The sequence below is a fragment of the Onychomys torridus genome, chromosome 1 (assembly GCF_903995425.1).
Source record: "Onychomys torridus chromosome 1, mOncTor1.1, whole genome shotgun sequence".
In the NCBI taxonomy this organism is placed as follows: Eukaryota; Metazoa; Chordata; class Mammalia; order Rodentia; family Cricetidae; genus Onychomys; species Onychomys torridus.
This window is the reverse complement of record NC_050443.1, coordinates 7757461-7780135: the sequence shown is the minus strand read 5'-3', so window position 1 is coordinate 7780135 and position 22675 is coordinate 7757461. Positions and strand designations below refer to the sequence as shown.

At 40.5% G+C, this 22675-nt stretch overlaps 1 protein-coding gene across 1 annotated transcript in view; it reads right to left on the bottom strand.

Moving 5' to 3' along the window:
- The window catches only part of Bsph1 (binder of sperm protein homolog 1), a 56445-nt gene that overhangs the window by 5029 nt on the left and 28741 nt on the right, over positions 1–22675 (bottom strand). The window contains exons 2-5 of the mRNA XM_036199719.1: positions 15583–15704; positions 15116–15210; positions 5651–5730; positions 1360–1380 (exon numbers count right to left, since the gene is read on the bottom strand). Coding sequence (XP_036055612.1) covers positions 1360–1380; positions 5651–5723 — 94 coding nt within the window. The 5' untranslated portion in view covers positions 5724–5730; positions 15116–15210; positions 15583–15704. The remainder of the gene's footprint in view (positions 1–1359; positions 1381–5650; positions 5731–15115; positions 15211–15582; positions 15705–22675) is intronic.

The window sequence follows — 22675 nt, the reverse complement described above, 5'->3', positions numbered from 1 at the left end:
GGCCTTTAACATTAATTATCCAGTGGTAGGTAGCTCTTGGTCCACAAATTCCTTTTCATAGTATCAAATAGATTAGAAGTTCCCTCTCCAATCAAGTTAACTGGTATTGTTGACAATAGATAGTCCTGTGTTTCCTGGGTTTAGTTGGAATAGCACTCCAATTAAGAATGCCATTCACAACAGTTACTTCAGAAAATCACAACTGTCAAAGTTCAGATAATAATCACCTATGGTGATCAGCCACAAATGGAAATCTGTGTCATACACCCTGCCCCTGAGACTCAGGAAACATCATTGAAGAGAGGTCAAAAGACTGTAACAGCCAAAGAACATGTAAGACCAGACCAAGACCTCTGTGTGTAACAGCAGACACACACACATATGTACAATTAAGAGTAAAGTAACTCTTTTAAAAATAGTAAATTAAAATTAAAATATCAATCAGTAAGGGAATTTTTTTTAAAAAAACATGCTTTCTAGTACATTCAGCTATTATCAAAAATGATCATTTGAACAGACACAGGAAAGTTCTCTTTCATTATTTTCTTAAGTATTCAGCCTTTGAGAAAAGAAAATATCAGTTTGACATGTTCATAATGACACATTTAATCACTTAAAAGTACTGATGGAAAATCATTATTCTTTTTAATTTTTAAATACTTTTATTATATTAATTTCATACATTATATTTTGATCATATACCCTCACTGTAGAAGGTCCTTCCAGATCCACACCCCATTCCATAACTACCCAATTTTTTTCCCTAGATGCTATTGGGTGTGTGTCCATCCATTGGAATGTGGTTGACCTTACCTGAGTCCACACCTTTAAAGAGAACTAATTCTTCTCCCAAAAGCTATCTATCAATTAGAAAATAGTTCCTCAGTGAGGGGTGGGACTTCCTGCTCACCACTCTAATAACTTGTCATTATACCCAAAGATTAATGCATCACTCAACCATCATCAGAGAAGCTTAGTAGTAGGTGGTATTTAACAGACACCCACAACTGATCAACATGCAGAGAACAAGACACTGTGGGATGTTCAACCTTAAATGGGATACCGCACTCCATCCTCCTCAGAATCAGGGATCATTGTGAATGAGGAAGTAAAAATACTGTCAGATCCAGGTACAGTGGAATCACAGTTCAATTCATGGCAACTGTGACAGCATGCACAGGACCCATGCAAACTCAAGCCATACAAAATCTTTAACTATTTTTAAAGGAACTGACACCGCCTTGTGTGTGTGTATATATATTAAACTAGTATTTCATCTTTTAAAAATATGGATGATCCAGTGACACCACTTGTCACGTTTTTTACAAGTTTTAATAAACATTTTTAAAACAAACTTACCCACAGTTGGTGGATAATAATCTGAAAGACACAATGGGGAACAAATATTTATTTCCCTGAATGTAACACTTAAAATGAAAGAAACAAAAATATCACACCAAATTCAATTGTTGTGAAGAATGCAGTTTGAAGATCATTGTTTATACAGGACAAGAGAGTACCCTTGGACTCTATTCCAGTGGTCTCAGAAGTCAGTGCAGAGCTGAGCTTTGGCAACGGTACCCGGGGCCCCATAAAAGAATGGGGCTCTGGTGCCAGAGACTCTGCTGATGTCCATAGTTGAGTGCCATGATGATGTTGGTGGTCTGTGCTGTTGCTGAGGGGTGTTGATGCCCATGGTCCATGTTGCTGCTTGAAGCCAGGTTAATGTCCCTGGGCTGTGCTTCGACCTGGAACCATGCTGCTGTCTATGGTCCATTCTGCCACAAGGGGTCATGTTGGAGTCCATAACCCTGCAGTAGCCGGGGGCCATGTTGATATTTGCAGCCCATGTTACCATTGAAGGCCATGGGGATTTCCATGGTTTTTGCTGTTCCCTGAATCCATGTTGTGTCCATGGTCTGTGCTGCAGCCAGAAACCATGTGAAAGTCCATGATTCAGGCTGCAGCTGACTATAAAGGGCAAGGAAGCTTTTTGTTGCTGTGGTATTGATGACTGGAGACTCACAGTTGAAAATGAAAGACAGAAGGCAATTGTGACAATCCCTCTCTCCCACCCACCCACCCACCCCAAAAATTGGGGTGACAATTGGCTAGACAGGAAGCCAATAAAGAGAACTCTTTAAAATTGTGATAGGGATGCTGAAGTGTAACTCTTCACAATTGATGGCTTCTGGTGTGCTTGGGGTGGGGAAGGACTCAATTTTCTTTAAGGGGATGGCTACTAGGGGTTTGTTTGACCATGCTCCAATGACTATATTGGCAACACAAATTGGACTTGGTATTTTTTCCTTCTTTTTTTCTTTTTCTTCTTTGGTTTTCAGGGAGGTCACACAGGTAGTGGGGTAGACCTGGGGGGACTGGGAAGTAAATGTGATCAGGGTGCATTATGTGAAATCTCCAAATAATAGATAAAAATACGATGTTTAGGAAAAGAATGGAGCTTGGGTCTCTCAGGTCATGTGTGAGTTGTCTTCTCACTCCTGAAGTTCCAATCATTGCTGCAGGATCTGGACTCTATAAAGCTGAGGCCCCAGAGTTTTTCCTGAGCTGGTGACTTTATAGCCACCAGTTGTAGACAAACTTTACTGGATCTGATGATGGTATTCTGACTCCAGCAGATTCATAGAACCCAGGGGGTAGCTAAGGTTTTGACTCTACCTAGTCACCTTGGTGCTGAGTGTCCAGACTCACCTTTTGTCCTGTTGGCACATAGCCAGAAATAGTAAAAATAGTATCCATTTGATAATCAACACTGTGTTTCACCAGCTCCCTAGCTGAACTACATGTGAATAGTCCTCTAATAAGAGTCACAGAAAACAGAACATCCCAATAGGCTTGGGAGAAGAGGAAGCAAAAACCAACCCACTTCAACAACCATGTAAAACACGACAAAGCAACACAGAAAAAAAATTAACATATCCTCCACTTGTGACCCATTACCTACCAACCAACTCCAGTAATCCAAAGTTACAGAAATTGAGAAGAGAAATGCCTTTCAGGAAGAGTAATTTCTGGGGTTGTTCCCCATGGCTAACATTCAGATATAAGCAGTAAGAGGACTGAAACGAGATAACATAGGATACTGAGTGTTCAGCCCTAAATGGGACATTCATATCAAGCCCCTCTCACTGGGGCTTAGGAAATGTTGTAGAAAAGGAAGCAGAAAAAGTGTAAGAGCCAGAGTGTGGGGAGAAGTGTTGTGAAATTCTGTCCTTTGGACATGGCATGGCTGTCCTACTCATGAACTCAGCATCTGTGATTATCTTGCCTGAGGTCAATACAGCCAAAGCTCCAGCACAGAGGGAAGAGATGATCTCTCCAGGCCCATGCCTTACTGGGGAGCTATCAGCATTCAAAAGCTTCTAGGGGAGAGCATCATTCTTTTTTGAGGGTGTGACTACTGAGTGGATTCCGATACTTCAGTAGATGGCCCACACCCATGCACACATGGGTGCCATTAACTAGACTTAATGGGTTACTTTTTTAAAGGTTAGAATGAGACATATTGGGGGAGATTGAAGGGGGAAAGAAGAGTATATATAATTGTATTTTATTGTATTATGTATGTATGTGTGTATAAAATCCTTAAGAATAAAGAAAAATTGTAAACAAAAATAGAAGAAATAGAAAGCAAGAGAGGTTACCATTTGCCAGATTTTGGTTATATATTTTATTCCCAAAATAATAATTTCAACCTGGAATAAGATCACTCAAACCAGTCTTCTGTGAAGCATTTCCAACTGAATCACTTCTCTTCCTCCAGGCCATGATCATAAATGGTTTCATCAAGCACCACTCAAAACCTGCGTCTTCTGTCTTCCCACGTGCCTATTCAATCATTGACTGAAGATATATCTGTGACGCTTAATTTCTCCACCCCAAAGCCTACTATGCTATTACTGCCAAAAATGCTAAAATGTGATCATTTCCATTATCTGGTGTCTCTGAAAGCAGAATGCCTCTAACTTTCGATCACATTCTTCAGACTGGCTACAGTGGCAACATGAGCACTACAGCCTACACTGATACAGTCAGCATCACAAGCTTTCTGTATGTTCTTTGGGGCTCAGACAAAAGCCCCATAGGCACTTGGCAGGTAAAGGTACCTACCACCAAGACAGATCTGAGGACCTGAGTTAGATCCTCAGCCCCCACAGAGTGGAAGGAGAGACTCAGATGTCACAAGTTGTCCTCTGTACACCACAGAGAAACTAAGATAAGCTACCCACACACGCCCAAAAAAACCATAAAACAAAACTGAGGTGACAACTGGAGAGATGTCTCAGTAGTGACAAGTACTTACTGATCTTGCAGAAAGAAAACTTGGGTTCAGTTCTCAGGAGCCCATGCCAACTCATAACCATCTGTAACTCCAGTTTCAGGGTATCTCTTCCACCTTTTATAGTCACCATGCATGCACATGGTGCATTTATAAATCACAGAGGCAAAATGCTCATTAAAAAAAAAAAGGCAGTGACGGGGCCCCTTGTAACTCTAGGAAACTAATGTTCATGAGCTGCCTAAAAGAGGGTCATGCATAAAGCAGCAGTTGGATGACGGAAACCAAAGCAGCACTGCATCATTTTAAGTACAAGCTAACATGCCCAGGATCCATGGGATTTTACTCAAGATAGCAGAAATTATAATAGTAATATATAGAGTGATAAGACAATAGTACCTTCAGAGGCCAGACATTGAAAGTGGAGAGGTCTTAGGAGCATCTTATCAACTTCCTAGTAGATGTACTGTGTAAAGTTTACATGGTAAAAGAGAGACCTGGGCCAGCAAGATGGCTCGGAGAAAAAAGTGCTTGCTCCCAAAGCCCGATGACCTGAGTTTGATCCCTGGAATCCATATGATGGAGGGAGGAAACAGGCTCCTACAAGTTGTCCTTGACTTACACATGCATACCATGACTTGCAAATGTGCATGCACATACACAAATAAATATTATTTATAATTTTAAAATAAAGACACACAGCTAAGGGGAAAAAGCTACCTTTCAATAATCATAAAATAGGAATCCCAGTTGACACTAAAGTGGTCATACAATAAGAATCTCTGTTCCTCTTTTTTTTTGTCTTTCATTTTTAAACACTTATCCACTCTGGTTTTTAACTATTTTAAAACATGCCGAGGAATACTTAAATGAGTATGTACTCTCAGCCACTCCATAAAATGCAGTATGTCCAGCTCTGCATAATCCTCACAACACTAAAACAAGAACCAGAATGAAGTCCCTTCATAAATAGCCATTTCAGAATCACTCAAAACATTACAACTTTGATAACAAACAGAATAGTCTTTACAGAAATAAGTTATATTTTTCTCATTCTATAGGCATTTAAAACATATCAAAATGAAGAAAAAAATTGTTCTGTGACATGACTTCTGACTTTCCCCCTTGTTAGTTTAATCTTGCTAGTTTTGAGAGCCTTTTTGAAAGATCATATTTTCTATACTTAAAAATCTAAATGATAGAGAACTGGCCCTTTTGTTTATTACGACACACAAAATCAGGGTAGCCTCTCCCCTACAGGACATCTCAGAATTTGTTACAAATGGTATTGAGGTGTGCAGCTACTTCATCAAAAACTCACCCCCAGCCACACTCATTCCCATGTCTCACCTTTGTCTGGAAGACTGAACAGTCTGTAAAACAGGCAGATGGAAACCAGTAGGATACCCACGGGCTGGACCATGTTCCTCCTGTCAGAAAATGGTTGATAAACCTAGCTTACTCTAAAGATCTTGAAGACCTGGGATCCAGTCACAGCCTCTGTCTCCTCCTTATTCTGTCATCTCTCCCCTCCTCCCTCCTCTTCCCACTCTTCCTTCTCTGAACAACTAGACTCAGTCTGGTACTTTTCCCTATCCTTCTCTACTGTAAATGCCAATCTGGCTTCTCATCTCCTCCCTCCCCTCCTCTCTCTCCCTCCTTCATCTCTTATTTCTCTCCACCTTATCATCTATTCCCATATCTTCTTTCGTTCCCAACTAATTCCATCTCTAACTTCAGATCATCTTGTCTTCTATCACCTTCTCCCCTTAATCCCTTTGATGGCCTCTACTCTCCTCCCGCTCCTCCACTTCCCCTTCCTCTTCTTCATTCTCCTCCTTCACCTACCTCTGCTTTTCACTGTTTCTCCATCCCCCACCTCCTTTTCTTCCTCCATGCTGCCTCCCTCTCTCCACACTACAAAACTAAGCCTCTAGCCTTGCAATTGAAATAATACATAAAAAGAAACACTTTACGTTAGAGGCACTAAGCATAAACAAAGAAAAATGATAAAGGGGAAATTCAAGATGTTCCCATGAAAATAATCACCCAGATCACATGGAGAGTCATGGATCTAAAGACACCTTAATCCAGCTTCATAAGCCAGAGTTGAGGAATACATTATAGAGACCCAGAGACTCTTCTTGAGAATTAATAGATTGGTAGATGAGGAGCTGGCTAGCTCCCTAAATAGCATTTATTTCATATAGCACAAAGTATTTGATGAAATGTGTTTACCTCCAAAGGAACCAGGAACAGTTTTCAGTGAGGCTACTTTACTTTATCCTCTGGAAAACTCTACAGATCCTCTGTCTTGTGTCATCTGACAGTCACCACTTGGATCACTAAGAACATCATGACCCATGCAGTGCCATCCACCTGCCAGTGAACAGGAAGTCTGTAGGCAGAATCCTGACACTGGAAGGAGCAACGGGTAGAGTCTGGGTTGTCTTGTAGAGAGCATTGTTGCTTTTCTATCCAGGAGGGTGACAGTCCCATGTGCCTGTGAGATCGTGATGCTGTAAAGAGGCCCAGGGGACTCTGCTCTAAATTTCTAGCTCCCATGAGTTCAGTTTCTAATGAAAGGTAAAGAACTCTGCCAAAATATAAGTGCCAGAAAGTCATGGCTGGACTTTGACAGTCTATCCTTTGACAGTTTACTTGGCAAAAATTTTGGTTACTTGGTTGCTTGAGGTTTTTGAGACAGGGTCTCACACAGCACAGGCTGACTTCAAACTGTCAGTCTAGCTTAAACAGACTTGTAAATCCTGGACTTCCCGCTCCAGAACTGGGAATACAGGCATGTGCCACCAAGCTCAGCCTTAGCAACCATTTTTATTGAAAAAAAAATGATTATTGCATCTGTCAATGAGATAAAATTTGAAGTGGTTGTATATTTGTAAAGTGTAGATGGTAATATCAAGTTAATCAAGAAATTTATCACTGCCAAAATGTACTATGTTTTGTCAGCAAAGAACAGAAAGTTTTTTTCAGTTTTCTATATTAAGAAATTTCCTCTCACTCAACATGCTATCCACAGACACCCCCTCCTACCTCCTATCACCCCCAGCCCCCTCTCCCAAGCCACCCTGCATCCCAACATCCCCAAAATCGAGGTCTCCCATAGGGAATCAGCAGAGCCCAGCACACTGAGACTAGGCAGGTCCAAGCCCCTTCCCACTGCACCAAGGCTGTGCAAGGAGTCACACCACAGGTACCAGATTCCAGAAGCCTGCCCATAGACCATGGGCAGATACTGATACCCCTGCCTGGGTGCCCCCCAAACAGTTCAAGCCAAACAACCATCTTCCATATCCAGAGGGCCTATTCCAGTCCCATGGGAGCTCCACAGCCACCAGTCCCAATCCCCCTGTCTGAGTGACCCCAAACAGTTTGAGCCAAACAACTGTCTTCCATATCCAGAGGACCTAGTCCAGTCCCATGCGGGCTGCACTAGTACACACTAGCCACCAGTACACAGTTCATGGGCTTCCACTAGTGTGGCCAGACATCTCTGCACATCCTCCCATCATGATCTCCATGTCCCTTGCCTGCAGTATCTCTTCTCTCTCATCAATTGGATTCCCGGACCTCAGCCTGGTGCCTGGCTGTGGATCTCTGTATCTGCCTCCATCTGTCACTGGACAAAGGCTCTATGATGACAGCTAGGTTATTTGCTAGGCTGGTCACCAGAGTAGACCAGACCAGACACCCTCTGGTCCACTGCCAGCAGACCAAGGTGGGGTCAAATTTGTGGATTCCTGAGAGCCTCCCCAGTACCCTGCCTCTTCCTATTCCCATCTATCATGGTATCTTCCTCCCTGCCCTCCCACTCTGTGCCTGTTCCAGCTTGACTCTCCCATTTCCCTATGTTCTCATCCCCCACTCCTTGCCCTCTGCCATGCCCCCACCCAGCCCACTCATGTAGATCCCATCTACATCTCTTTCACAGGGTCACCCATGTGTCCTGCCTAGGGTCTTTTCCTGGTAGCTAGCCTCTCTGGAGCTGTGGGTTGCAGTCTGGACATCCCTTCCCTCCCATTTAGTATTCACTTATGTGTGAGTACATACTATGTTTGTCTTTCTGAGTCTGGGTTACCTCACTCAAGATGATATTTTCTAGATCCATCCACTTGCCTGCAAATTTCATGATATCATTGTTTTTACTGCTGAGTAGTACTCCATTGTGCATATGTGCCACATTTTCTTTATCCATTCTTCAGTTGATGGGCATCTAGGTTGTTTCCAGGTTCTGGCTATTATGAATAATGCTGATATAAACAAAGCTGAACATGTGTCCTTGTGGTATGATTGAGCATTCCCTAGGTATATGCCCAAGAGTGGTATAACTGGGTCTTGAGGAAGACATATTCCCAATTTTCTGAGAAAATGCCCTACTGGTTTTCAGAGTGACTGTACAAGTTTGCATTCCCACTAAAAGTGGAGGAGTGTTCCCCTTGCTCTACATCCTCTCCAACATAAGCTGTCTTCAGTGTTTTTTATCTTAGCCATTCTGGCAGGTGTGAGATGGTATCTCAGAGTTATTTTGATTTGCATTACCCTGATGACTAGGGATGTTGAGCAATCCTTAAATGCCTTTCAGCCATTTGAGAATCTTCTGTTGAGAATTCTCTGGTAAGTTCTGGGGCACATTTTTTAATTGGATTGTTCAGTATTTTGATGTCTACCTTTTGAGTTCTTTATATATTTTGGAGATCAGCCCTCTATCAGATGTGGGGTTGGTGAAGATCCTTTCCCATTCTGTAGGCTGTTGTTTGGTCTTATTGACCATGTCCTTTGCTCTACAAAAGCTTCTCAGTTTCAGGAGGTTCCATTTAATAATTGCTTCTCACAGTGTTTGTGCAATTGGTGTTATATTTAGGAAGTTGTCTCCTGTGCCAATTCGTTCCAGACTACTTCCTACTTTCTCTTCTATCAAATTCACTGTAACTGGATTTATGTTGAGGTCTTTGATCCACTTGGACTTGAGTTTGTGCATGGTAACAGATATGGATCTATTTGCAGTCTTCTGCATGTTGACATCCAGGTATGCCAGCACCATTTGTTGAAGATTCTTTCTTTTTTCCATGGTACATTTTGGCTTCTTGGTCAAAAATCATATGTTCATAGGTGTGTGGATTAATATCAAGGGTCTTCAATTTGATTCCAATGGTCCACATGTTGGTTATTATGCCAATACCAAGCTGTTTTTATTACTATAGCTCTATAGTAGAGCTTGAGGTCAGGGATCATAATGCCTCCAGAAGTTGCTTTAATTATACAGGATTCTTTTAGCTATCCTAGGTTTTTTGTTTTTCCATATAAAGTTAAGAATTTTTCTTTCCAAGTCTGTGAAGAATAGTCATGGTATATTGATGGGGATTGCATTGAATCTGTGTATTGCTTTTGGTAAGATTGCCATTTTTACTATGTTGATTCTACCTATTCATGAGCATGGGAGATCTTTCCATTTTCTGATATCTTCTTCAATTTCTTTCTTCAGAGACTTAAAGTTTTTATCATACAGGTCTTTCACTTTCTTAGTTAGAGTTAACCCAAGTTATTTTATATTATTTGTGGCTATTGTAAAGGGTAATGTTTCTCTGATTTCTTTCTCAGCTACTTTTTCATTTGTATTAGGAGAGCAACTGATTTTTTTTTTAGTTTATCTTGTATCCTGCCACCTTACTGAAGGAGCTTATCAGCTGTAGGAGTTCCCTGGTAAAATTTTTGGGGTCACTTATGTAAACTATCATATCGTCTGTAAATAATGAAAGTTTGACTTCTTCCTTTCCAATTTGTATACACTTGATCTCCTTTTGTTGTCTTATTGCTCTAGCTAGAACTTCAAGTACCATGTTAAATAAGTATGGGGAGAGCGAACAGCCTTGTCTTGTTGCTGATTTTAGTGGAATCATTTTGAGTTTCTCTCCATTTAATTTGATGTTGGCTGTTGGCTTGCTGTAAATTGCCTTAATTATGTATGTTCCTTGTATTCCTGATCTCTCTATAACCTTTATCATGAAGGGGTGTTGGATTTTGTCAAAGGTTTTTTCAGCATCCAATGAGATGATCATGTGGTTTTTATTCTTTCAGTTTTACAGCATCCAATGAGATGATCATGTGTTTTTTTCTTTCAGTTTGTTTATATGGTGTATTACATTGACAGATTTTTGTATGTTGAACCATCCTTTTATCCCTGGGATGAAGCCTACTTGGTCATGGTGGATAATTCTTTTGATGTGTTCCTGGATTTGGTTAGCCAGTATTGTATTGAGAATTTTTGCATCAATGTTCATGAGGAAGATTGGTCTGTAATTCTTTCTTTTCGCATCTTTATATGGTCTGTGTATCAGGGTATCTGTAGCCTCATAAAAAGAATTTGGTAATGGTCCTTCTGTTTCTATGGTGTGGAACAATTTGAAGAATATTGGTATTAGCTCTTCTTTGAAAAACTGGTAGAATTCTGTGCTGAAACCATCTAGTGCTGGGCTTTTTTTGATTGGGAGCTTTTAATGACTGTTTCTATTTCCTTAGGGGTTATTGGTCTATTTAAATAGTTTACCTGGTCTTGATTTAACTTTGGTATGGGGTACCTATCCAGAAAATCATCCATTTCTTTCAGATTTTCCAGTTTTGTGGAGTACAGGTTTTTGAACTGTGACCTGATGTTCCTCTGGATTTCCTCTTTGTCTGTTGTTATGTCCCCCTGTTCATTTCTGATTTTTGTTAATTTGGATGCTCTCTCTCTGCTTTTTGGTTGTTTTGGATAAGGGTTTATCTATCTTGTTGATTTTCTCAAAGAACCAACTCTTTGTTTCATTGATTTCTTTGTATTGTCCTCTTTGTTTCTATTTTATTGATTTCAGCCCTCAATTTGATTATTTCCTGGTGTCTGTTTCTCCTAGGTGACTTTGCTTCTTCTTGTTCTAGAGCTTTCAGGTATGCTGTTAAGTCACTAGTGTGAGATCTCCAACTTCTTTATGTGGGCCTTTAGAGCTATAAATTTTCCTCTTGGCACTGCTTTCATGGTGTCCCATAAGTTTGGGTATGTTGTACATTTGTTTTCATTGAATTCTAGGAAATGTTTAATTTCTTTAATTTATTTCTTCCTTGACCCACTGGTGATTCAATTGGGCATTATTCAGTTTCCATGAGATTGTAGGCTTTCTGTAAGTTTTTTGTTGTTGTTGAAGTCTAACTTTAAGCCATGGTGGTCTGATAAGACATAGGAGGTTATTTCAACTTTTTTGTATCTGTTGAGATTTGCTTTGTGACCAAGCAAGTGATTAATTTTGGAGAAGGTTCCATGGGTGTGCTGAAAAGAAAGTAAATTCTTTTGTGTTAGGGAGGAATATTCTGCAGATATCTACTAAGTCTATTTGACTAATAATGTCTGTTAGTTCCTTTATTTCTCTGTTAAATTTCTGTCTGGCAGACCTGTCCATTGATGAGAATGGGGTGTTGAAGTCTCTCACTACTAGTGTGTGGAGTTTGATGTGAGATTTAAGCTTTAGTAATGTTTCTTTCGCGAATGTTGGTGCCCTCAATTTGGGGCCATAAATATTCATAACTGAGACTTCATCTTGTTGGATTTTCCCTGTGATAAATATGTAGTGTCCTTCCCAATCTCTTTCAGTTGATTTTACTTTGAAGTCTATTTTATTAGATATTAGGATAGCTGTACCAGCTTGCTTCTTAAATCCATTTGATTGGAATGTCTTTTCCCAGCCTTTTATTCTGAGGTGTTGTCTGTCTTTGAAGTTGAGGTGTGTTTCTTATATGCAGCAAATGGGTGGATCTTGTTTTTGTATCCATTCTGTTAGCCTGTGTCATTTTATAGGTTAATTGAGACCATTGATATTGATGGATATTAATGACCAGTTATTGTTAATTCCTGTTGTTTTTTTGTGGTAGTGTTGTATGTTTCCCTTCTTTGGTATTTGTTAGTATGGGACTATCTATTGCCTGTGTTTTCATGGGTGTATCTAACTTCCTTAGGTTGGATTTTTCCTTCAAATATTTTCTGTAGGGCTGCATTTGTGGAGAAATATTGTTTAAATCTGGTTTTATCGTGGAATATTGTGTTTACTCCATCTTTGTTGATTGAGAGTTTTGCTGGCTATAATAGTCTAGGTTGGCATCCATGGTCTCTTAGTATCTTCATAACATCTGTCTAGGACCTTCTGGCTCTTAGAGTCTCCATTGAGAAGTCAGGTGTTATTTTTATGGGTCTGCCTTTATATGTTACTTGGCCTTTTCCCTTTGCAGCTCTTAATATTTTTTCTTTATTCTTTATGTTTAGTGGTTTTATTATTATGTGGCAAGGGGACTTTCTTTTGGATCCAGTCTATTTGGTGTTCTGTAACCTTCTTGTATTTTTATAGGCATTTCCTTTTTAGGTTGGGAAAGTTCTGTAGATATCGATTAAGTCCATTTGAGCCATAACATCAGTTAAGACCATTATTTCTCTGCTAAGTTTCAATTTGGCCAATCTGTCCAGAAGTGAAAGTGGGGTGTTGAAGTCTCCCACTATTTTATGTGTGGGGTTTTATATGTGATTTAAGCTTTATTATTGTTTCTTTTACATATGTGGGTGCCCTTGTGTTTGGGGCATAAATATTCAGAATTGAGACTTCATCTTGGTGGATCTTTCCTGCAATGAGTATGTAATGTCCTTCATCATCTTTTTTGATTGATTTAGTTTGAAGTCTATTTTGCTGGATATTAGGATGGCTACACCAGCTTGCTTCTTAAGACCATTTGATTAGAAAGTCTTTTCCCAGCCTTTTATTCTTAGGAGGTCTCTGTCTTTGAATTTGAGGTGTGTTTCTTGTATGCAGCAGAAAGATGGGTCCTGTTTTCATGTCCATTCTGTTAGTCTGTGTCTTTTTATAGGTGAATTAAGTCCATTGATATTAAGGGATATTAATGACCAGTGATTGCTCGTTCCTGTTATTATTTTTATTTTTTGGTAGTAGTGTGTGTGTACTTCTCTTCTTTGGGGTTTACTGCTGTGGTGTTACCTATTGCCTGTATTTTCATGGGTGTATCTTCCTTCCTTAGGTTGGAATTTTCCTTCTCGTGCTTTCTGTAGGGCTGGGTTTGTGGATAAGTATTGTTTAAATCTGGTTTTGTCTTGGAAGTTCTTTTTCACTCCATCTATGATGATTGAAAGTTTTGCTGGGTATATTAGTCTAGGCTGGCATCCATGGTCTCTTAGTGTCTGCATTATATCTGTCCAGGTCCTTCTGGCTTTCAAAGTTTCTATTGAGAAATCGGGTGTTATTCTGATGGGTTTTCCTTTATAAGTCACTTGGCCTTTTTCCTTTGCTGCCCTTAATATTCTTTCTTTATTCTGTAAGTTTAGTTGTTTAATTATTATGTGGCAAGGGGACTTTTTTGGGGGTCTAGTCTGTTTGGTGTTCTATAGGCTTCTTGTATCTTCATAGGCATTTCCTTCTTTAAGTTGGGAAAGTTTTCTTCTATGATCTTGTTAAATATATTTTCTTTGCCTTTGAATTGGTATTCTTCTCCTTCCTCTATCCCTATTATTCGTAGGTTTGGTCTTTTCATGGTGTCCCAAATTTCTTAGACATTTTGGGTCATGACTTTGTTGGTTTTAGAGTTTTCTTTGACTGATGAATCTATTTCTTCTAACGTATCTTCAATACCAGAGATCCTCTCTTCCATGGGCTGGAGAGATGGCTCAGCCATTAAAGGCTAGGCTGACAACCAAAAATATCATCATAATCTTATGGTTTTACTTGAGATAAGCCTCTAGCCATTTTGGGCAAGTGACAACCACATCTTGCCAGCAATCAGTGAAGTGAAAGTGATCCAGTCCCCTGGCTCCCCATGACATAACTACTCCCTCGTCCAGCAATCTTCAGAAGGCCAGCCTAAATGAAGGCCAGTCATTTCATAGAACATTCTGGGTTTCCCAGGAGACAGTTTAACATGATAGTCTGCATACTCCTTTCTTAAATTCTTTACTATGCAATCCCAGGAGTGATTTTTCTGTGGTATCTTCCCATTTCATCCCACTAGATGGCATTCACACACAAGAGGAAGACAGAAGAGACTAGGACTTCTGGATTGGTTTTCACTAGCTTGGAGCATTGCTCATCCATTGCTCCAAAACAAAGATTCTTGGGAATTCCATGCCAGCCTAATAGTCAGAAGTTACTCAAGAGCTGTGCTGTTTCTTTAGCAGAGTATTCAAATAGCTCTAGAACATCAGAAGTTAATCAGACCACTTTTCCATTCAGTCAAGTGGGCTAATATGTGGTGATATTTTATGTGTGCTGAAATGTGGTGGTATTTTATTTATATTTTAATAAATAAAGTTTGCCTGGATATCAGAAGAAATAGCAAGCCATTTTAAGTTAACACAAAAGTCAGGCAGTGGTAGCACATGCCCTTAATCCGATCACTTGGCAGGCAGGGTCTCTGAGTGTTCAAGGTCACACTAGGGAACAGAGCCAAGCTTAGTGACATATGACTTTAATCCTAGTACCAACCATAGAAACCTGGAGGTCTGTACAGACAGAAAGTAAAAAGGAAGTAGGATAGCTGGGCTAAGAGCCAATGAGAGGGCAGAACAGCGAGGCAATAAAAGCCTGGGTAGACAGGAAATCATAGCATTTTGGAAGCTGTAGAGCTGGTGAGGTGAGGTGGCTGGTGGATATTCCTATTTCCCTGATCTCTAAGGTTTTCACCCTATATTTGGCTCCATGTTTTTTATTTACTAAGACTGCTAAGAAATTTGTCTACACTAATGAAAACCAAAACCACATGATCCTGAATTCTTACCAGTCTGGTGGGTGATACTCTCTGATATGATCCCTGAGTCTGGGTTCTTTTGACTTTCAGGGTCTCTGACATGGTGTCCCAGGAGAGACTAATCTCTAGAAAATGGAGAGAGATATTAATGGGAGATATAGATTAGATAGGTAGATAGATAGATAGATAGATAGATAGATAGATAGATAGAAAGAGACAGAGAGGCGGGATTGAAAATTTTCAAGAGGAGGAGAAAAAGAAACAGGGCTGGAGAGGGGAGAAGAGAGTCAGTGAATGAGCTGGAGAGGGGAGAAGAGAGTCAGTGAATGAGAAGAGGGACAAGTCTGATATACAGCAATAGAATCACTAAGATATAGAGAAGATATGAAGGCTAAGCTAGAAATAGATCATTTAGATAGGCAAGGGAATGACCAAAGCCTCGAGGTCTCTTATTCTGGAATAATGAGAATTAATTAAGGACACGACATTGGGCTTACCTGTGGTCCTGCTTCCCAGCAGTTTACTGTGTATCTTTTGTAAGTCCTTGGCAATTCTACACCTCAACTTCCTCCTCACGAAAGGAATCCTGCTTGGGATCAACTATAATATGTAGTCAGTCCTGAAAGGCCAAAGAAGGGATTACAGCCATCTTAAAGGGAATTCTAAGGTGTTAGAATTACATTTAAAAATTAGAATGAGGCTAGCAAGGTAGGTCAGTGGGTAAAAGTGTTTGCTAACAAGACTCATGATCTTACTTCCATCTCTCTGACCTAAACACATGCACATATGCACCTTGATGGGAGCACACACATACAAAAAAAAGTAAATAAATGGTAAAAAAGTAAATTTTTAAAAATTAATACAAAGTAGGGTGTGATGGCTTACTTCTTCAATCCCAGCACTTGAGAAACTGAGGCAGGAGGCTATGAGTTCAAGGCCAACCTGGACTCAATAGTGAGTAAAGGACTAGCCTGGGTGACAAAAGGAGATTCTGTCTCAAAAAAAAAAAAAATCAGACCAGCAATCCTCAGGATCATACCTAGTGCTGTGATAAAACACCAGATGTAGACTCCCTTGCCCCCATCCACACCTTCCATGGATCCCACAGACCATTCCTCCCTGGCCTCCCTCCCTGTTGCCACATCACTGTATCCTATTCACTACATTAGGCAGAGAGCCCCTGCTCAACCAAAGGCCTCACCTGCCAGATGACCAGGTAGGCTGCATGTAGACCATGACCACTCTTTTTGTTCCCCTAGACCTAATCAGCAGGGTAACCATCTCCCCCTACCCTCCCATTCCCCAAGCCTTCAACACCAGACACCAGCCAAGCAGGTCAGTAAAAGAGGCAGCATACAGCCAACACATTCCCTGAAAATTCAGAGGGGAAACAGAAACCAAGAAACAAAATACAACCCAACAAAGACAAACCCAGAAATCAATACCTAGAACTATAATCACCCCAAACCCAGATGCCTAGATGCTAGTATAAGACCACAATCAATAACAGCCAGAACAACAAGACTCTACCATAGTCACGCTACCTTACTACAACAGGCCCTGAATATTCCAACATAGCTGAAGCACAAGAAAAAGACCTTAAAACCAACTATATGAATATGATAGAGGTCTTTAAAGAGGAAATGAATAAATTACTTTAAGAAATCCAAGAAAATGCAAACAAATAATTGGAGGAAGTTAATAAATCTCTCAAAGAAAGCTAGTAAAACAAAAACAAACCATTAGAGGAAATGAACAAATCTCTTAAAGAAAGCAAATAAAAAACAAACAGTTTCAGGAAACAAATAAAACTCTTCAAGACCTGAAAATGGGAAAAGAATAAAGAAAACATAAGCTGAGGGACTCTGGAAATGAAAAATTTAGGAATTCAAACAGGAACTACAGAGGCAAACTTCACCAACATAATAAAAGAGATGGAAGAAAGAATCTCATGAAGGGAAGATATGATAGAAGAAATGGATGTATCAGACAAATAAAATGTTAAGTCTAAAATATTCCTGACACAAAACATCCAGGAAATCTGGGATGCTATGCAAAGACCGAACCTAAGAATAATAGGAATAAAGGAAGGAGATGAATCCCAATTCAAATGCTCAGAAAATATTTTCAACAAAATTAGAGAGGAAATTTTCTCTAACCTAAAGAAAGAGATACCTATAGAGATACAAGAAAAATACAGAATATCAAATAGATTGACCAGAAAAGAAAGTCCCCTAGCCACATTATAACCCAAACACTAAGCATACAGAACTGAAAAAGAATATTAAAAGCTTCAAGGAGGAAATACCAAGTAACATAGAAAGACAGACCTATTAGAACTACACATGACTTCTCAATGGAAACTTTAAAACCCAGAAGGACTGGACAGATGTTGCTGCAGACTCTAAGTAACCACAGATGTCAGCCCAGACTACTACATCCAGCAAAACTTTCAATCACCATAAAAACAGAAAATAAGATATTACATGATAAAGTCAGATTTAAATATCTATCTAAAAATCTAGCCCTATAGAAGAAACTAGAAGGAAAACTCCTAACCGAGGAAATTAACTACACCCATGAAAACATGAGTAATAATCTCACACCAGCAAAAACAGAAGAGAAACACACAACAACAACAAAACAACAGCAGTTAACAATCACTAGTCATTGATATCTCTCAATATCAATGGTCTCAATTACCTGATTGAAAGACACAGAGTAACATAATAGATACAAAAATCGATTTGTCTTCCTGCTGCATTCAAGAAACATCTCTCAAGATCATGGATAGACATTACCTCAGGGTAAAGGGTTGAAAAAGATATTCTAAGTAAATAGATCTCAGAAGCAAGTTGATGTAGCCATTTTAATATCTAACAAAATAGACTTCAAACTAAAATTAACCAAAAGAGATGGGGAAGGACACAACATACTCATCAAAGGAAAAACCCACCAAGATGAGATTTCTACTTTTAAAATCTATGCCCCAAACACAAGGCCATTACCTTTGTAAATGCAATACCACTACATCTTAAATCACATTTTGATCTTCATTCACTGATAGAGACTTCAATACCCTACCATCACCAATGGACAGGTCATCAAGACAAAAATTAAACAGAAAATTTCTGGAGATAACTGATGTTATGAACCAAATGAACCTAACGGAATTTACATAACATTTCACCCAACAAGAGGAAAAGGGTCTCAAGAGCAGGCAAAAGAGTCAAAGACACATCTACTCCCACTGTTAGGAGTCCCATGAAAACATCAAACTAACAGCCATAATATATGTGCAGAGGCTATTTTCACAATATTGATCCTACCAATCCATGAGCATGGGAAAGAGGGGTGATGGGAAGAGCTGGGAGGAGTGAGTGGAGATGGGGAACTGTGGTCAGGTTGTATTGTCTGAGAGAAAATATATTTTCAATTTCTAAATATTAATGTTAAAAAAATATTCATAATAATCTGGAAATAACCTAGAAGCCCCTCAACCAAAGAATGGATAAAGAAATGTGGTACATTTACATAATGTAATTGTTAAAAACAATGACATCAGAAAATTTGAAGACAAATGGATGGAACTAGAAGAAATCATCCTGAATGAGGTAATCCAGCAGAAAGACAAACATGGAATGTACTCACTTATAAGTAGATATTAGCTGTAAAGTAAAGGATAACCATGCTATAAACCACAAATCCAGAGAGGCTAGGTAACAAGGAGAGCCAAGGAGGGATATCCCTGGGAAGAGGAAATAGAAGAGATCTTGTGGGTGAACTGGGGGCTGGGTAGGGGTGAGAACATGAAGAACAGGGTTGGGAGTTGGGTAGAGGGGGAGAGTACTGAAAGACATGACTGGAAATGGGGGACATTTCAAGGTCAGGTAGAAACTCCCAGGAATCTACAAAGATGATCCCAGCTAAGACTCCTAGCAATAGTGGATATGTAGCCTGAACTTGCCATCTCCTGTAATAAGATTGGAAAGTACACCAAGTGTCATCAGAGAACCTTCATCCAGTAACTGATGGAAACAGATGCACAGACCCATAGCCAAACATTAGGCCGAGCTCAGGGAATCCTGCTGAAAAGAAGGAGGAAGGATTGTACAAGCCAGAGGAGTCAAGGACATCACAAGAAACCCACCAAACAACTATCTTGGACTCATAGGAACTCACAGAGTCTGGACTGACAGCCAGGGACATTGCATGGGACTGACCTAGGCCCTCTACATGTGTGTGACAGTTCTGTAGCTTGGTCTACTTGTGGGACTCCTAGAAGTGGCAGCAGAGGCTGTCCCTTACACTTTGGCTGGCTTTGGGGAACCTATTACTCATTCTGGGTTGCCTTGCTACAACCTTAATACAAAGGAAGGAACTTAGTCTTACCTCATCTTGTTGATACCCATGGGAGGCCTGCCCCTTTCTGAACAGAAACAGAGCAGGCATGGATTATGGGAGATCTGTTGGACAGGAGGTAGAGGGGTGGAATGGGAGGGGAGGGAGGAGGGGAAAACAGTCTGGATGTGTATAAGAAATAAATAAATTTAATTATAAAAAATCAACCAGTTTGTTTATTAAAATTAATAAAAGGAAGAGCAAATTGGATAAGACACTTCAAAAAGTAAATTTCAACTCTCTCCTAATTTATCAGTAGAAAATTCTGGGACCTTTGGTCTTCATTATTCTGTTGAAACTTTCTAAGTTCATCAGAGCTCAATATACATAACACTTCCTCCTTCCTTTATTAATAGTCTAACTCCAGCCCCTGGGAAACTTTAGATATATACCCATGATTATATTGTATGGTTTCACATGAGACACATATTCATCTTGAAGTATTGTTAATCAACCCATGAGCTGATACCATTGACACTTTCTCCTGATAATAACTACTTATAGAGGACTCTCTTCCTCACCTTGCCCTGCAGACAGGCTGGGTCCAGTTCCAAGATCACCTGGAGATCTTGGGAGAAGAACTCTTATACTAGGCTTCTTCTTTTGGGCCACCAACCAGCTCCCAAATCATGACACAGAGATTTATTGTTAGTTTTGAATGCTTGTTCTAGCTTAGGCACATTTCTAGCTAGCTCTTTTAACTTAAATTAACCTGTTTAATCTATCTTTTGGCTTGGAACTTTTTAACTTTTCTTACTTTCTTGCTGTCTCTATGTCTGGCTGGCTGATGGCTGCCTGGCTTCTGGTCCTAAGAGCTTCCCTCTTCTCTCCTCCTTCTTCTCTCATTCCTTCTTCTCCAAAGCCTAGGTTTCTCCTCCTATTTATTCTCTCGGCCTGGCAGCCCACCTATCCCTTCTCTGCCTAGCTGTTGGCCACTCAGCTCTTTATTAGACCAAACAGGTGCCTTAGGCGAGCAAAGTGAAACAAATGCAGCACACCTTTACATAATTAAACAAATACAGCATAAAGAAAAGAGGCAAACCTTTATATAGTTATGGTAATATTCTGCAGCATAAACAAATATATCTTTGCCTAGTTAAAGTAATATTCCACTATAAACTCTGAAGACTATTTCTGGACAGAAAGTGTGGTGGGACAAAGAAAAACTCCCACTTAAAGGTAGAAATAGGGAAACTTGTGAGGACCTAGATCTCTATAGCAAATAATCTCTCTGTCCTCTAAGAATGTAATTTGAACTGTAATTTATAATTTTAAGTTTTATGATGGATATTTTTCTAAGAAAATAAATAGATGCAATTTATTTAGTGGTACACACAATATCAAAGCTATTAACTATTTCAACACATTAAGAAAGCAAAAAATATTGAGATAATTTACATTCTTTGCAGATTGCCTTCTGGATCCAGTAAGTATTTTACATAATTTGGACACACCATATTTCAATAGCTCAATGAAATACAAAAGGCTTGGCAGCTGTGGGGTGGACATCAGGGAAGTTGGTAGAAATGGGATAGGAGATTCTGAAGGAAGATTCTTTTCTCCGTGAAGAAACTTGAGGAACTGGGTTTCTCTCTATCCCCTTGATATCTCTCTCTGCCCCGGCCAGCGGGGTTTCAACGGGGGGGGGGGGGGGGGGGGGCGACCCACCTGTGGGAGAGAATGAAAGGGAAGGGCGACACAAGAGACTGACAGCAAGACAGAATTCTGATCAAGCCGCCAATCTTTATTTTTCTCCACATGGCTTACATAGCATAAGAGGGGAAGGGGCAGGAAGGAGGGAAAGGGAAAAGGGGCATGTAGAACATGGAAGGGGTGCAAGACGTGTGAGGCAGATCGTGCAACTGCAAGATGTCGGCTAAGGTCACTGGTCAGGGGCAGTTTATTCTGTTGCTAGGCTACCTGACCCTGGAATGCTCTTTACGTTCAGTTGTCATGGCACCTGACTGTGGGATGTTCTATTATCTTTGGAGGCCTCTGGTTACTGCTCTGGGAAGGGGCTTATGACTTGTTCTCTGGTCTAGCTAGTACTTTCCATGGTTCATATTTGGTTCCTGACATCTTGGTCCCTAACATCTTTCTATCATGGTATCTCTTTCATTGCATCCCCTCTCCCTCCCTGTTCCAGCTCAACCACCCATTCCCTTATGTTCTCATCCCCTATCCCCTACCCTCCACTGCCCACCCCTCACCCCCAGTTTACTCATGGAGATCTTACCTATTTCCCCTTCCCAGGGTGGTCCATGCATCCCTCTTTGGGTCTTCCCTGTTAGTTCACTTCTCTGGAATTGTGTGGCTTGATCTGCTTGGGAGTCCCCAAGTGGTAGGATAAGAATCCATCTCTGTGACTGGCCACACTAGTGGAAGTCCATGAACTGTGGACTGTTGGCTGTGGAGCCCCCATGGGACTGGACTAGGCCCTCTAGATATGGAAGATGGTTGTTTGGGTCTAACTGTTTGGGGGGAGGGGGCACCCAGGCAGGGGGATTGGGATCTGTCTCTGGTGCATGGGCAGGCTTCTGGGAATCCAGTGCCTGTAGTGTGACACCTTGCACAGCCTTGGTACAGTGGGAAGGGGCTTGGACCTGCCTAGGCTCAATGTGCTGGGCTCTGCTGACTCCCCATGGGAGACCTTGATTTGGGGGATGTGAGGATGCCTGGGGGGCGGTGTTAGCTTGGGAGAGAGGGCTGGGCAGTGGGAGGAGAGGGGACCTGTGAGTGGTATCTGAAGTGAGTAGAAAAAATTCTTAATAAAGAAAAATGAATTTAAAAAAAAGACTCCATCTCTGGTGCATGAGTGAGCTTTGTGGAGCCCACTACCTATAATGGGACACCTCGTGCAGACTTGAGGAGGGGGAAGGGTTTGGACCTGCCTCTATTGAATGTGCCTCTCCATAGGAGGCCTTGTCTTCTTGTGGGTGGGAGTAGGGGGTAGGTTGGGAGGGGCAGGATGAGGAGAGAAGAGGGAGATCTTTGATTGGTGTGTAAAATGAATTTTCTTAATAATAAAAAAAAAGAAACTTGAGGAACAAGGAGAGGGAGAGTATTTGTATGATGTTATGCTAAGGAAACCTGCCTGTATCCCAAAGCTTGAAGAAAAGGAGCTGGAATAGATGAGTCCTTCCTACAAAACCCTTGGACTAAGCTCTTCATAGATGCAGGAATGTTTGT